This window comes from Thermobia domestica, chromosome 3, assembly GCF_964235325.1.
Source record: "Thermobia domestica chromosome 3, izTheDome1.hap1.1, whole genome shotgun sequence".
Classification (NCBI taxonomy): domain Eukaryota; kingdom Metazoa; phylum Arthropoda; class Insecta; order Zygentoma; family Lepismatidae; genus Thermobia; species Thermobia domestica.
Window position 1 is genome coordinate 60091024 of NC_137456.1, and position 17955 is coordinate 60108978.

General features: G+C 34.4%; 1 protein-coding gene across 1 annotated transcript in view; it reads left to right on the top strand.

Moving 5' to 3' along the window:
* LOC145680416 (nucleolar protein 11) overlaps positions 1 to 17955 on the top strand; it is a 34010-nt gene that overhangs the window by 8401 nt on the left and 7654 nt on the right. Inside the window, exons 2-7 of the mRNA XM_081750927.1 lie at positions 3115 to 3279; positions 5197 to 5409; positions 9974 to 10142; positions 11568 to 11735; positions 14721 to 14918; positions 17248 to 17407. Of these exons, the coding sequence (XP_081607053.1) occupies positions 3115 to 3279; positions 5197 to 5409; positions 9974 to 10142; positions 11568 to 11735; positions 14721 to 14918; positions 17248 to 17407 (1073 nt within the window). The remainder of the gene's footprint in view (positions 1 to 3114; positions 3280 to 5196; positions 5410 to 9973; positions 10143 to 11567; positions 11736 to 14720; positions 14919 to 17247; positions 17408 to 17955) is intronic.

Consider the following 17955-nt stretch of genomic DNA (forward strand, 5'->3'; position numbering starts at 1 on the left):
GTTTCATAGTTAATACTTTTAACTTTGCTTAAATATATTGATAAAAGTAAATAAACTTTATCATTATATCTGTAGCTTATCAATTGGACTTTTTAATTTTCTTGAATGATATACTAAATTTTTAATTTTAAAATTGTAGTATTCACTATTTGTATAAACGCCATTTTAGCACACTGCTTATCAGGGACGTACGCAGGAATTTATTTCGGGAATCCACAGCTTTTCATGGGGTGTTCAAATTCAATTTGAGGGCAAATTGTATTAAAGTTTTCAGATGGTTTGCAGGGTTGGGGAAAGGAAGTGTCAAAATCTACAAATAAACTTCAGTTAAAAGACATATCAGGTTATGTCACTGCTGTATAAAGGAAATTGGTAGCTCGGGTATGTTTTACAGAAAAATGAAGAACTTGATGAAGTGAAAATAAATTCCTCATCCACCTACACCATCTCCATCATTCTCATATCCAAGAAATGCTGATGTTTTGTGGACGTTCTGACAAAGGTGAATCCTGTAATTCCCATTGAAAGAAGTTATGTTCTCCTTGAAAGTGATGTATGCCGAACAAATGATACTACTACTCATTGAAAAGTTTTACTACGAACTCAGTTATACTCTTTCTTCAAGTAAGTGTTCATTTTTGTTTTCACAAAAGTGTAAAACTTAGCATTCTTGTGTTATTACACTACCTACAGAGCACTCTTGAAAAATCAAGAATAGTTTAGTTTTCATTTTTTAAAACAATGAACCCATTATCATCCCAAATTCTTATTTTGCTAGGTGCTTTGCAACAATCTACTTATGGAATTAATTTCAAAATTTTAACATACGTACTTTCTGAACATTTTTGATTTTGAAAAATAAATTCTGTATTAGCCTATATGATGTTGTATACCACAGGAAAGGGCATGCAAATGCTGTAAAATGATACCTCAACAGCTCTCTAGCTCAATTAAGAGAGCTGGAATTCCAATTTCAAATTTCGTTGAACATGTTATTTTGGAGATTTTTTTCAAACTTTACATAGTCCTATCTTCAATACCGATTGATATATAGAGTTGAAATTTTGTATTTTTCGTAGTCTATCTGGAAAGCATCTGTTTACCAAATTTCATTAAAATCTGACATGATGAGGTTAAATCACTGTGTTGAATTGATATGGAATGACCCATTCAGGCATACAATTTAGTTTTGTTTCGTGTGTTTAGGCTTAACATCCTTATATAATACCGAGGTTATCAAGACGACAACTTTTGCTTAAAATGACATCCGAACTGTTACTTGGTTTACACTTAAAGGAAGGGTTGTGCTTCTGCCGAGAATTGAATATGGGATACTTTGATTAAAAGGTGAAGAGGAGATAAAACTAATGCAGATGGTTTGATATATGAAAATATTACCATGAAGTTCACACGATTTAAACCTTTTTTTTTGTGTGTAAACCAGTTATATATATATATATATATATATATATATATATATATATATATATATATATATATATATATATATATATATATATATATATATATATATAACAGTTGGTTTAAACCAGATAACCCTGATACAAAATACTTCATAAATCGGCGTTTTCCATTAAAAAAATAAAAAAAGAAAGAAAAAAGTTCATAAATAAGTTACCATAAGTAAAGACTTCACATTTGTAATTTTGAGAACTTAGACAGCTAAAAATGATGTTACTCGACCCTGTTGCGACTTCGCATTCTCAAACTAAATCCGAGATGGCGAATTTTAACATTGCCATGACGTTCATACACCCATATCGCGTAGCACTCCACCCGTTTTACCCATATCCACAATTTGATCTCAATTCCTCAAACAAGTGTGTTTCCAGATATTTTGCCTGAAAATGTTTTTCAGCAGACAGTTAACAACGCAACTAATTATGGGTTTCTAGGATTAAATATGAATTTGTTTCACAGGATTTGCGAGCGTATTTTCAGGTTCATTATAAAACAAGAAGGAAAGAGGAAATTCTTATGCCTTTTGGTTATAAAACTCACTTTATGACTCCTTGTTGCACGCTTAAAAATTTCTTCTAATTGAATTGAGCTCCCTCGTGGCTAAGCGGTTAGCGTACGCGCCTTTGGCGTGGGAGACCCGGGTTCGATTCCCGGCGGGAGCTCATGTGGTTCGGATTCCACGTTAATCAGTAGGTCCACGTCTCATATAGCCTCGCTGCTGAACGGGACGCTAAACTAAAATCAACTCAACTCATTTCTTCTAATTGAATAATTATTTATTCTTTAGTAGACTTTCCAGATATGCAAGGTTGATGAAACGGTTCTGTTTATAACCTATATCCTTTGGTTGATATTTGGTAAACATTTGACGCGAATAAGTTCAGTAGTCGCTGAATTATGAAGTTTACTCTGCAACATTGTACTCATAAGCAGGCTCTCGTCAACAATATTTACGAGTAATTTTCCAAACTTTGACAATCTGTATCTCTGAAACTGATACAGATATGTAAAGGTAACTCGTAGTGCCTTACCTTAAATCAGTGGTTCCCGGCCTTTTTTGACTGACGATACAGACTTTATTGTACGGCACTTGTGTATTCTTTTTATTAAAATAATGTAAATTATAATAGTCAGTAGCGTAGGCAGTGTTATCAAACTGGAAGGGAGAAGGGGGGATTCAGACACTCAATCTCATACTCTTTAAGGAAACACATGCCTTTTGTAGATAAACGTATATAGTTCGTTCATTAAGTTCTAAATTTCGTGGCACACCATATGGAATTGCTTGACACACCAGTGTATCGCAACACATCGGTTGAAAACCACTTCTCAAACTACAGTAGTGGTTATTACTGAAACTTTAAAAAATGCAACTCGTAAAATGGTGTACCAGTAAATGACATTGTGATAACTGTGAAGTATGGTATGTTTCTTTCGTTTAATGCAACATCGTACAATCGGCAGAATTATGATTTCGCCCGTATTTATTGTTTCACACACCATCTTGTAAAGCACTATTCTTAAAATTGTATAACTACGTCCTAGCACAACGAACCATCGTGATTTCATAATAGAATATCAGTTGCTGCGTTCAGTTTTGGATGTATGTCATTATTATACTCTGATTTTCAGCTCCAGGACCAGAAGCAAATTAATAGCTGGAGCAGCAGAAATAAACTTACGTCAGGAGCAGTGTATGATGCAAGAGGAAATCAGTATGTAGCGGTATTCAACCACAATCAAGTGAAAACATGGTTGGAAGGTGACAAAGACCTGGATAAATTGAAAACGTATGGGGTGAGTTGTTTCATTAAAAATAAATAAACTTTTTCCACGTTCTCTACGTGGATGAATAATTAAGAAAAGAAATAGCAGCAAGACAGAAGTTACTTATAGGAAGACTACAGAGAGGGTTGAAATCATATAACAATAAGAAATAATTTTTCTGGATACAAAGTCAATGTTTACTTGTAATCTATTACGGTTGTCCTTGCTTGCAACTGAAGAAACATAAAATGTCAAAATATTTAACTTTAAGGCACTGTTAAGGTTGAAGTTAGGCAACTCAGATAATACGAATGTCAGATTGGATTCTATAATTTAACAAGCACGTATTTAAGCCAACGTGACTTCGGAAATCAATCCAGTCAAGTACATCCTAAACTTTTTCTGCAAGTCTTAGGTGTTATATTCTGTTACGTTTTCGTGAATTGTATAATTTGTTGCAAAAAAAGGGAAGTTGGTAACTGAATAAAAGAATCATAAAACGAGATATTTTTAAAAAACTTCTTTTTAATCTATACTACAGATTGAAAAACACTTCTTACCAGAATGTGATAAATTTGCATTGATTTGTTGAAGTTAATGCCAAATTAAAAATAATAATAATAATATTTCACTAATCTTTCTACCCCATTTTCTATGGTTTTAAATTAATTTGTAAAAATACTGTTATGTAACTAACACTCACCTCAAAATTTCACCTTGCACACCCAACTGCTGCTCGTGTTTAGAACATTTCTTTCAAACAGAACTACGTCAAGTTATTACACATTTCAAATTACATGTTAAGTGAAAATTTACAATATCACATCTGTTATTCAGTGTTGCAAACTAAGGACGCTATGGCATCACAAACATCAAAAGTTTTGTGGACTGTACAGCAGTAATAACGCTTGTGAGATGGACGGGGTAATGCACATCCAAAGTAATTCAGTGTCTAATACTATGATCACGATATGTCTGCGTAACCATGTACGTAATTGGATGTGATACACATGTAAATACTTTCTGAAGTGTGCCTTGATTTCTTCATTTGCTTGTTGCATCATGTTTTCTTCAAAATATTTATTCTGTTATTGTTTCTATAATTTGATCGGAGCTCCTCCGTGGCTAAGCGGTTAGCGTACGCGCCTTTGGCGTGGGAGACCCGGGTTCGATTCCCGGCGGGAGCTCATGTGGTTCGGATTCCACGTTAATCAGTAGGTCCACGTCTCATATAGCCTCGCTGCTGAAAGGGACGCTAAACTAAAATCAACTCAACTCAACTCTATAATTTGATCGTGATTCATGTTTGAAGGTACATTGTAAATGATTGTTAGAGAATTCTGTAACTTTTGTTCTTCTGTCTTGAATGCTATACTTTTCTTTACTTTGTCCTTGTTTTCTGCAGTTGCAGTTTCGATAATTAATGAACTTGTTATTGTTCTTGGAGACACTGCTTTGATCTTTTCTTTTACTGGATTCACTGCAATATATGTTTTTTTTTTTTTTTTTTTTTTCGTCTGCATTTGATTTTAAGAACAATAGAAGCTTGTTATTAATGTTTGACCGAAATTACCCCAGGAATATAATAATCTGGTTACAATTTTCAGAGCAACTAATAACTGATATCCTAACAAAATCTGCTAAATTCTATCTGGGTTAGACTATTATTTCATAAATTAAGAGTTCGATGAGCTGTTAGAAAGAGTGGAATTATATATCAGCTTATTTACGAAATTAGATAGCTCACTTTGTGAGTGTTCGGTATTCTGTGTATTGATTTGTACTGTTCACGTTTATTGCAAGAAATCACGTACAATGTAATGGAAATCTTTAAAAAGTATACTGTTATTATACTACTATGTTTTGAGTAATAGACTTTTCCGCTCTAAATCTTTTCATAGTTTATTTTTTGATTATTGTTTATTTTACATCTTTTCTTATTTTCAGTTCAAAGAGCCTATCCATAGTATAAAACCAAGGCTTGCTGAAGAGCCGCTGATCATCTTCCAGAATGGATACGTCGAGTCATTGTCTGTTGCTTTAGAAAACAGGAAAGAGCCGAAAGCTGCTATCATAAAAGCGAATGAGACTCTCGAAGACGCCTACGTAGTAACAAACCAGGAAACAACGTATATCATATACTTTTCTCGTCAAAACGAGGTACGCAAAAAAAAAAAAAAAAAAAAAAAAAAAAAAAAAAAAAAAAAAAAAAAAAAATCAGCTTTTACTACTCAGTGAATTTCCAGGATTTTAAATATGCTTAGAGCTAACCAGCCGTACGTGATCAAATAAAACTAGAACAAGACAGAAAGATTCAGAGTTGCTAAAAGCATACAACGTAGAAATAAAATTGATCAATATCTTTAATAATCTTAATCAGGGTGTCGGTCACGAAAGTCACAAATGCCACGAAATCAGAAAACGGTCATGAAACTCAAGAAAAAGTCACGAAATTTAGCTTTTGGGTCACGATTTTTTTATCTGTACAAATGTAAGTACAGACTAGGAAATTATGTTCTATAAAACATCAAAATTCACCACCAAAAATGTCTTTGATCAGCTTTAGACGCTACCAAATCGCAAGCAAAGCACGCTTTTATCGCATACATGAAAATTTGGCCTAGTTCACACCCAAATTCGTTCTTGAGAATGTTACGAAATTTTATGGTTTGGTAAAGAAAAGGCCACCAAATTTCATTTTGGAATTTTAGTAGACACCCTGTTAATTCTATCTTATTCTCATCAATTCTGCGATTTTATTAGCGTTTGATCCAAAAATTAAAAAGCAAGGAAACACCAGTCACAAACCAACCAAAATTGAATTTACAAAATTTGTGGGTGAATGAGAATAAAAGTAAAATTTTTAAAAAGTAGGATTTGATTGCACAACAATTTGAGTACAAGCTGATTATGATGAATAATTTCGAATTATTAAAAAAAAAAAAAGCTTCAGTAAACTTTAGTTTGGTTCATTATTACATAATAGCTTAAGCCCTTTAGATTACACTAAACTATTTTAAAACAGTTGAAGGTTATTTTGAGTATTACATTTCTCGATTAGCTTTACCAAATAAGAATTTGCAATCTTAAATAGTGTTAGTCAAAATGTATTACTTTAATTTCAATTAGATTTAAAGTATAGGGTGGAATGTAGGTACGGAGAAAATTACTATTACTGTAGTAGTTATTGTACCTAAAGATGTAATATCCATAAATACAACAGGTCCTACAACCAACTATATATTTCTGTTAAGAGGAAATTAAACACACACCAAATTCTCTCCAAGAAATTCAAGAATATAAAAGTATTACTAGGTGGCGCACAATTCAGCAGCAGACCTCTTATCCAATTTGGCTTGCAATTCTATGAGTTAATTTACTACAAACTTTTACTCTTCTCACTAGGAAATCAACACTAACGGTACTATATTGTGTTCCGAAACATCATAAGATATATTTACACAGTTCATTGCGCTTCTTGACGAAGATGAACGTGATAGCTGGTTCGAGGAGGACAGTGCCACGTGTCATACATGTAAAGGCACCATGCATTTCTTCCGCGAGTTTTCTGGAGAGCGTATCATCTCTAAAGGATTGTGGAGCCCACCTTCACCTGATTAACGTCCCCATATTTCTTCCTGTGGGGTTACATTAAAGGTAAGGTCTATAACAACAGGCCACACACACTGGAGGATCTAAAGATGAATATAACAAATAGATTTACATCAGTGTACACATGCTCCACAAAGAGGCCTCAGACATGATAAGAGTAGTTCGTACTTGCATTACTAAACGGGGCAGTTATTTTGAATATATGTTGTGGGAATATAAATTAACAAGACTTCATATGCTGTGAAAATATACATGTGTTGGGAAAATATATAATACTATGTAAATTAATGTCGTCTGGTTTTTATTATTATCGTGTTGTGAGCAACTTTTGGACCACCTGTTATAACTTCACGATGCACCACAAAGGTAGTAGTGTTGTTCTATGTGTAGAGGAATTAGTACTTTAACATCCACATGGCCTCGCGTAGCGTAGTCGCTAACGCTCTCGCCTTCCCGGTGAGGGCACTCGGTCGAAAAAATGTAAAAAGGTTTTTCAACCTAGCCATTCTGAGTAAGGTTTTTCTGGGTTTTCCTCATCACACCAGGCAAATGTCGGGGTAGTACCTAACTTTAGGTTCCAACACGCTTCCTTCCTTCCTTTTCCCCAGATAATGTGATAGACGTCGTCCCTCATATGTGACGGGCTAAATAGCCATAGATACCGAAAGCCCAGAAATCTAAATCCTAAATCCTTTAACATCCAATGTAAATCCATTCTGCATTATGATTTGATGTATAAGAACTGGATTTCTTCATGTAAGTTTGCATTGTAAAGATTCGAATCACTAGTCCTCATGATAAGTCTTCCGAGTAAGGGTTTATATATACTATATATATATATATATATATTCTAGACAAGACGGCGGTTAATTTTATTTTGAATATTTAAAACATAACGAACGGGGTAAAGTAACGATCTGATGTGTTTGCACAGAATCGAGAAGTTCGTAATTTAATTCCTAGGCTGACTGTTGGTGAGTAAATGGGATGATATTTTCAGTAACTTTCCCCACCGTTTAGTAAGCACATTTCCTGTCACATCACCCCTCAAATCTAAGCCGTATTATTAACAATACATAGAAAATATTTTACAGTTTATACTTCCCCCTTGCGTAAATTTCTGTAAAGCTGTAATTGTAAAATTTCGAAATATGCGTTAAGACACGACATAGAGCTCACTTGTAGCTATATGGTTACCGTATGTATCTTTGGTGCGGAAGACCCTGGTTCGATTCTCAGTGGGACTTAAGTGATTCTGGGCTTATCTTAAGCTGTAGATCCATACTCTCAGCGGTTTAAAAGGGAGTTACCGTCCCCGTATTTTTCAACTTTTGGAGTTTAAAATCTAGATTTCGATGAGCTGTGTCGAATGACACAACTTTTGATTTCTGGAAACAAACGCTACAAGGTCAAGTTAGGGATCAAAAGTAAAAAGTGGAACCATTAGGGAAATGCGTACCAGTGGGTATCATTCAATTCGTATTCACAAAACATAATAATTAATTTGCCATTTTCCCAAAAGTTTTATTTTGAGCCCGAAAACTAACGAAAATTCGGGATTTTGGGCAATTTAGACTTGTGACTGACTGGGACGAAATGAGTATCATTCGATTCGTATTTACACGTACATGAATAACTGATATTCCATTTTTCCGAAAATTCTATTTTGACCCCGAAAATTAGCGAAAATCTGGAATTTTAGATCTTGGATTCTCGTTAATTTTCCGGATCAAAATTGAATTTTCGGGAATATGGAACTTTTGATTTCTGGAAACAAACGCTACAAGGTCAAGTTAGGGATCAAAAGTAAAAAGTGGAACCATTAGGGAAATGCGTACCAGTGGGTATCATTCAATTCGTATTCACAAAACATAATAATTAATTTGCCATTTTCCCAAAAGTTTTATTTTGAGCCCGAAAACTAACGAAAATTCGGGATTTTGGGCAATTTAGACTTGTGACTGACTGGGACGAAATGAGTATCATTCGATTCGTATTTACACGTACATGAATAACTGATATTCCATTTTTCCGAAAATTCTATTTTGACCCCGAAAATTAGCGAAAATCTGGAATTTTAGATCTTGGATTCTCGTTAATTTTCCGGATCAAAATTGAATTTTCGGGAATATGGCATATCAATTACTCATGTACGTGTGAATACGAATCGAATGACACCCACTGGTTCACATTGCCCAAATGGTTCCACTTTTTATTTTTGACTCGTAATTTGACCTTGAAGGGGTCGTTTCCAGACATCAAAAGTGGTGCCACTAGATACAGTTAATCGAAATCTACATTTCAAACCCAAAAAAGTTGAGAAATACGAGGCCACGGTAACTCCCTTTTAACCCCCTGAGTGATGCAAGGGACGCTAAACTCAGTCTAATCAACCAGCGAAGTTACGTCATTTCTGGATTCTTTGTTTCATGTGATAATGAGAGAATATAGTTAATTTTTGTAATTACAGTATAAAAATGAAAAGTGAATTTGATATATGCCATGACCTATTATCAATTTCAGGAATAAATTTAACTTAAGGTATTAATTTCGGACCGTATATTTATAATGACGAAAACGTAAACTTCCATTTGTGTATGTTCGAAATATACATTCTACTTGTTAAAAATAATTACCTTTCTTTATGTCATCAAATTTCTCACTTAGTAGTGTTCCTTTCAATTTTTTCTACAATATTTCAAACGAACATTTGGTCATTCATTTTCAGGAATACACAATAGCTCAAGTCCTTTCCCACAACTCACTTTTCACATTTTTTTTTTTTTTTTTTTTTTTTTTTTTTTAATCTATAAATTGGAACATATTTGACATTTTTTTTACAGACTGATAAACAGCAAATTCTGAACAGTTAGTTATAAAAGAAAACTTCTTCTAATAATTTTCCAGGAGGTAATGTACCTAAAATGGAAGCCACATTTCCTCGCTGAACTGCTATGCTGATACGTTGAATCAGAAAAGTAGTAGCCCGCTTGTCACCAGTAAGGTGTGCAATACGTTGGCCTACTTCTTTGATTCTTTATTATGTTATTAATTATGTTATTCTTTTTTATTTTTTGTTGGAAGTAAAGTTCCTTACTTTCTTTTTTTGTAGCATTCATTTGTGTATAAAGTTCCGTTGACAGCTATGTCAAGTCCAGCAAGAGATGAAGTAAGATGCATACCATTAACATGGTTCGCAGACCCAGAAGAAGGACCTGCACCTCAATTAATGGGAAGAGTTATAGTTGAGAGGCCTGATCATTGTAGCGTTCTTACGCTGTGTAAGTGAATCATCATGTTTTCTGTTTTATTTAATTTAATTTTCTGCAATAAAAGTTTTGATTCGGTCTAGAAGGTCAGAAATATCGAAGATGGGAGGTAATTTGCAAAAGCCTATTTGTCCGACCGTGAGGCAGTGAGATGTGACACCAGGGAGTAGATTCCATTTCTTTTCAAGATATATCTCTGCAGTATCTTTTATGTGAAGTAGAATGACTAATGCTACAACTCCCATTCCGTCACTATATAGATGTTGTAAATAGGTGAAACGTTTCATTGCTACGGTTGTTACGGAACTGTGAAAGAAAGTTCTCCACGGTGTAGCTAGTTTTTAATTAATTTGCATGTACTGGAAATATTTATTTATTTATTTATTTATTTACAAATGTTTCAGATACAGATTAATGTCTATTTTACACTGAAACAATGTAACAACATATATTTTACGTTTTATCATGTTTCAAGACTAGCACTGTCAACCGTCTTCGCCATTGAGGAAAGTTTTGTCTAATGTCAAGAGAAGTTTCATAGTGGCCTGTAAAAATTAATAATAATAATAATAATAAGACTTCAACTTTGTTGGTGATGATATTGAGGTTTTGTATTTATTTCTAGTACTAAAAGAAATATTTTTGTTTTGAGACTTCTATACTCCAACAAGGGCCGGTGTGGCTCAGTGTAGAGCGTCCGCCTCTTTTGCATGGGGTCCCTGGTTCGATCCCAGCTCGCGCCAAGTGAACTTTGTGATGGACAAACACCGTGTACGTGGTTTTTTTTCGGGATTCTCCCATTTCCTCCCACTTTATTCATTCTACCATTCCATTCATTTCTCATCATCAGCATTTCCTTTAGCCTAGCCGGCATAACCGTGGGATGTAAAACTTCAAGTTTTCATTTTTTCTACTACAACGATGAGTGTCATGTGATATAATGAGTTTGCTGTAGATGTTCCCGGAAAAAGCCGCGGAGAAAGATGAAAATTCCCATTGAAAATTTCGGCAATTACTAAATGTCAGTCGTATAGCAAGTTAGCTCAAGTGAATTTTTTTGTTTGTTCGTTTGTTGTGAAGAATAACTTTCTAGGGGCAGAACTCGTGTGCATTTGGCATATCATATCTGTGTTAATAATATTTCGTGTCGTTATTGTTCATAAAGTATTAATATTAACATTGATAATAATGATACAACATACGATTAGTTTTACTTTAAGAGAAAGATATTCTCATGTACTTTCAAATGTGAAATCTCTAATTTGCAAAATTGCGCATGAGGATTCAAATTATGCATTCATTCATGAGCACACATTTGTAACGATAGGGCTGATAAAATAGTAACTTAAGGGTTAGAGTAAATACTTTTCGCAGAGAATTAGAAATTAAAATTCTGAACTGTAACAAATGTGTAAAATTAATTTGTGTTTATTTCAGGGTCAAGCGGACAGTTGTTTCATATGAAGATCATTCCAGAAGTCGAGGATAAATCACCAGGAAAATTAATCCACATCCTAAATAGAATTAGCGGGAACAGTCCAGTAGCAATGTCTCAGTTGAGTTCGAATCATATCGCAGTTTATGGTGGGGATCCAAGTGAGGAAGGCAGGTGTTACCAGTCTTTGCTAAATAATTTGATAGGATGTATTACTAAAGTTGTACTCACAAACATTACTAACAAATTCACTGTGAAAGTTTCAGCAAACTGTTATTGCCTTTTTCATCACGGATACCGTTATTATTATTATTATTAAAAAAAAAAAAAAAAAAAAAGTGAACTACATTACTGTAAAATGTAGCTTACGCACTTTCAAATTTTCTCACAGATTCTCCGTGTAACCACTATGTCGATCTCCTATATCCAGTGAACGAAGATGTTTCCGGTAAAGCTAGCGTCTAATAATTAATGAAACATTGATCTGAAGCCTCACTTGTTTTGCCTGTATTTCATCTTTACTTCACTGGTAATAATCGGATTTGGGTTTTTAGAAAAAATGACAAATTTAAAAATTGTGCCTCGAAAACTTCGTTTATCTTTCGACGGACAAATTTTAAATCTGTGCCCGTGGGGTCCCTCATTCGATTCCAGCTCGGGCCAAGTATGCTTTTTTTGTGGTGGACAAACATCATGTGCGTGAGTTTTCTGAAGGCTCTCCCGTTTCCTCCTACTTTCTTCATTCCACCGTTTCATTCATTTGTCATCATCACCGTCTCCTTTAACCTAGCCGGCATAATCGTGGGACGTAAAACTCAAGGATTTCATTTCAAATCTGTGCCCTTAGAAATTTAAGTCTTTCCTTTACTTTTAGCATTTCCATTACTGTAGAAAACAATTGCTTGAATTCTATACCTTAATGAAAACAAAGAAAATCGTGTGCTATACGAACGTTCAAATTAACACATCACTATTTACAGTTTCACACTGATTATTTGCAAGAAATCGGATTTGAGGTCTGAAGTACCTTTTCAGAAATTGTGCTCTTTCAATATTACAAACATATTAAGTAATAAAAACTTCATATAGTGGATTTGTCGCCTGGATACTTCTAGTAAATAAGCCTTAGTTAGTGTTACCAATCTTCTTCAGTCTTCGTGTAGCTTGTTTCGAATACGGTCATTATGAAGTAGTTTGTTATTAGTAGGTGGTGCTGCGAATGTAGAAACTTAAACGAGTAGGATCTTCCTAAGTGATATATTTTTCACTTGTTATGTATAGTTTGAAAATCTCAGATATCTAGGATCAGTTTTAAGAGACCAAACCCATGTCTACGAAGAAATTAAATATCTACTAAAAGCAGAGAATTCGTGTTTTATTCAGTTCAAATTTTTTTCGTCATCGCGAATTCTGTCGAGGAATGTGAAGTTTAAAATATTTAAAATGATAATCAATTCTGTTCAGTGGTATGGTTGCGAAACATGATAGTTTACTAAGAGAAGAACGTAGACTGAAACCATTTGAGAATAAGATCCTGAGGCGAATATTCGGACATAAGAGTAACGGGAATGGCGGAAACTTCATAACGAGGAACTACCTAGTTTATACCGTTTACCAAATATTGGTAGGATCATCAAGTCTAGGAGGCTCAGGTGGTCAGGCCATGTAGCCAGAATGAAAGAAAGCAGGAACACACTCAAAGTTTTAACTGGAAATCCAATCGTAGAATGACTATTAGGAAGATCTAGGCGCAAATGGGAGGACAATATCAAGGTGGATCTCGCAGAAATAGGAATACAAAATAGAAACTGGATCCAGTTGACCAAGGACAGAAGTCAATGGAGAGCTTTTTATGAGCAAGGCATTGAACCTCCGGGTTCCATAGGCTATAGAGTTAGCTAGCTAGTTACAGTTTGAAAATATTTTTATCGTCATATACACTACCATACACTTCGAAGAAACTTGGCAAAGCCCAAAATGTATGGTATTTTTCGAGGTACGTGAAGGTCGAACCGCGATAGAAACGTCCAAATTAAAAAGATATTTCTCGGGAAGACACCGGAAAATTTTTCCGAATTTCTCTTCAGATTTATAGATGATTGCACATGCGTATATCAGGCCCGTATTTATATATTGTGTGTCCCTGTGCTCTAAATAATCTGCCTCCCCCCTCTCACAAACTTATTCCCAATTAAGGAAACAGGCCATGGTTTTGCAAAAATACCAGCTCTTGTTGAGTAACAATTTAGGTATTACAAGTTATAAAAGATACAACGTAATTTTAAATGGCCTAATTCTCTCAATGATGATTGTGATGTGGTAGCGCTTTTCAACTCGAGAACCATAATAGATAGAAACATCAAATTTTAATATATTTTAAAGCTCTCAGAGAAATGATCCAAATGACCTGTTCCGGCTCCCTAGGTTACAGCTGAGCTGAGATACGGAGTGCAAAATCCTTATAAGAAAAACACGGGGCATTTTTAAAATAATAGAAAACGAACAATATTACCGAATTGAATTTACAGCTTTTGGGGTCGCTGAGATGAATAGTGACAATTTTAATCCAATTCAACTTCAAGGCCATATTCCACTCCCCAAGGATGGGGCGAGATTTTAAAAGTAATCGAATATGACAGATATTAGTATTGAATTTATAGTTTTCGAGGTCGCTGTGTTTTAAGGTATCAGTTTTCGTGATGTTCAAATTCATTCTCACTCCTCGGCTGGGGCTGGGAGAGGATAACTTTTTAAAAATAATCAGATAAGCTAGTTATTTAGTAACTACTGTAATTAGAGCGAGTTAAACACATTAACATATTTTCTCGCGCTTGCGCGGGACTACGGGTTGCTAGTTTTAAATATTACTTTATTGTGAATCTTAAAAATTCCAAAATTTTACCGCCCCTAGATACGGGCCTGTGTGTATCATTCGAAAAACCTGTAACTTATAATAAAGATAATGATGCATGAATCTTGAGAGCGAAAGCTTCCTAAGTAAAAACCTAATTTCTTCAAACACCCTGTGGTTTTAAGTGCTAAAAGCGTTCATATTCCAAACTAGCATTAACAATCTTGTTGACACACACTTATATCCTTACCTTCTCAATACACTTTCAACATTTTTTATTTATTTATTTATTTTTCTTTTTCAGGTGCTGTTTTGCTTATATTCAACCTTCAGTTTTGCGTTATCCAAAGTCAGCTACATTTTAAATTATTAAATAACCCGCCTCGAATGTGGCATGTAAACAGCAGCTTGTTTGTACCTGTGGGTCAAAATCTTATTGTGTCTCCATTTGAGCTACAGCAAGACAGAATAGCAGACCTAGTTGGGATTCATAAAGTCACAGGTGAGAAAATTGTTTTGGAAAGATTATCCGAGTGAACATATAAGAGAAATTTAGTCAAGGTCGGGCGTCATTAGTATTAAGAATTTGTATTAAGGAATAAGAAGTCAGATTTAAAATATTAATAATAATCAGTAGCAGTTTTGCTTTGCTGGCAAAAGTCTTCCAGAAAGGTTTTATAGGATTTTCAAGAGATGAAAACGGAATATTGACTGAAGCAAGAACTTCATAGAGTCGTAAGTTGAAAGTAGCTTCTTCATATTCTGGAAGTTAACCGACTTCATCCATTCTCCTATCAAAGTACTTTTGGACGATCTTTGTTTCGGCATGATCTTTTCCGAAGGTCTCAAACCAAATTCAATTCCTCTCGTCATTGTTCCTCGTCTGGCAGGGGGAACAGGTCAATGCCACTAACTTGGCTTGAATTTTCCATCCAATGCGTGCGCACCAACTGTTGCTAAAAGTAAAACTTGATTTTCTTATTCAGCCCCACTCACCACAAATTACAAAGGAACATAGTGTGTACAGGACTTTGTTATTGCATTATGGAAAAGTGGTTAACAATTAAAGCCTACGATTAATATTTCTCGCGGGAAGAAAAAAAAAGTTAAAAATAACTATAAACGGTAATTTAGGACAATATAGTTTCTGAAAGCTAATTTATTTTAGGTCCCAACAACCAAATTAGTACATTTTAAATCTTATAAAATACTTATATTTTTCCTCATAGGAATTTGCAATGTAAAGAAAACACTATATTTCTCCTTTAACTATACAGGAATAAAATAGAAACAAATCTAAGAAACCAAAGCCTAATCATGATCGTAGTTATTCTGTTATTATTGGCAGGTCATTTGCCTCAACTGAGAACAAGGATGTTATAAAATAGAGGATCTGCCCATACGTATCTTTATCATATAAACCCAATGAAGCCAAAAAACAAACGAGCATCGTCTGAGCTGGCACATCTGATTGGCTACTCTCGTTTCCGCCATGATTGTTGGCCCAATTATGGAAACATTGCGATATTAGTAGCGCGGAGTGGGCAGAGTAGGTGTGGCGAAGCTGTGACATATGGCTTCACAATTTGTTGTATGGACAGATCCTCTATTTTATAACATCCTTGACTGAGAAGCTTCCAAGCACCACGCTCGTCAGCTAACCTTTTTATCTTCACGTACGATTTTTTCTGTTTTAATACCGACAATCAACTGGAGCCTCTTTTTTTTCCTCCCACCGTACCTTTTAGCACCTTCCTCATGAAAGTAGTTCCTTCTCACCGAGTGCCCCAACTAGTTTCTCTTTGTCTTTTCAATTAGATTCTAAAATTGTTCTTTTCTCCCCCACTATTTATAACACCTTCCTATTCGTTTGTCGTTTGGGAGCCGCGGTGGCTGAGTGGTAAAGCGTTCACCTTTGATGCATGGGGTCCTTGGTTCGACCATTCTGGCAATACTTTCTTTCAATACACCGTCTGTGTACTCTTCAGGTAATAAGCAAAAGAAAAATTCATGAAGAGTGAAAATTATCTCATTGTTTTCAAAATCCAAATAATCCAAATAATATGTTTCAATCGTACGTAATTTAATTTATAGATAGATAGATTTAAAAAAAAAAAAAAAAAAAGCACAAGGAATACGAAGTAATGTAAACATATATGGAAAGTAACCAAAGATCAGAGAGAATCATTGGTTCAAAATCTGCTAACTGATAGGCTATGTTTAAATTGTGGCAGGCGGCGAGAGGAACTACAAGTTCCACTTTTCATTAATCTCGACTGACGTCGTGCTACACTAAGAAGAAAAAAATTACAGAGGAGATGATTCCACTAAAGGAAAAGGAACTATTAGAAAAGTTTACATTTTTTTTCTATAGCCATGTGCGTTATCTCCGTTCACTGCGATGTAGCTAAATAAACTCCATGATGCTGTGAACATGGTTGCAAGAATCAGGTTGTCTAAACCAGAGGATTTATTTGAAATCACTAAATTGTTTTATTATTACTAATAATTTTCAGTAAACAGACTAAAGTAAATGTAGACAAGAGTTCTTGAATAACAAAAGATGGAATAATTTGTCCCAATACACGAATATTTGTAATAAGAAAAAGTTCCTATGATTTCAAACAATTTAATTTACATCTGTGCTAAGAGCAACTTTTTAACTATATATTTAGGTATATAATTGTAGATATATTTCTAACCTTTTCCAGTTGTGTTTCCTCCCTATTTTTAACTACGTATGTTGTAGTAAGTTTTAAGTTTGCTTATCACCTGACGAGTACAGGAATTTCAAAATAAGTAGTTCTATGGTAAAATGTTCTAATTTATAGGAAATAGTGATATTACGGAGATTCAGCTACAGACAGTGTCATGGGAAGCTTCCGCATCAGATGGTGAGACTCCTACAGACGACGAATCAAAACAAAATATGCCAGATAATGTTAAACGCATAATGGAATCGCTATGTTTAGAAGGCCAGTCTGAATCTGTGTAAGTAATTCTTTTATTTTCTCTTTCTTTTTTCTTTTTTGTGTTACTGTGTATACATTATGTACAAAATTTGAGAATCGAAAAGTCTCTTTCAGATGAAATTTTTAAATTTATGTTTGCTCACTAAAATATTATTATTTTTTATTTATTTATTTTTTTTAACTGAATAATTGTGTCTGTGGGCGTACAATCGTTTTTGTAACTTTAGTACATTTTGTTCTGTTTTTAGATAATATGAATCATTCCAGGTAGTACAGGTGAATCCAACAAAGGTCTGCTTTGAGAAAAATATATTTTTATACTTTCTTCATATTAATGAACTCAGCAAAACGTTCCTCCATCAGTTAGTTACTGCTTTTTATAAGAACTCCCCACAATTTATCTACGTACAAGTGTGGTTGCTGCTTTGTAATTTTGAGTAAACAAAACAAACCACAAAAAATGACAATGTTTGAGTTTCCCTTACTACATGGAATCCCTCATATACAGAGTGGCCCAAAAGTAGGTATGCAGTCCCGTACTAATCAGTCATGACAATTTATATCATT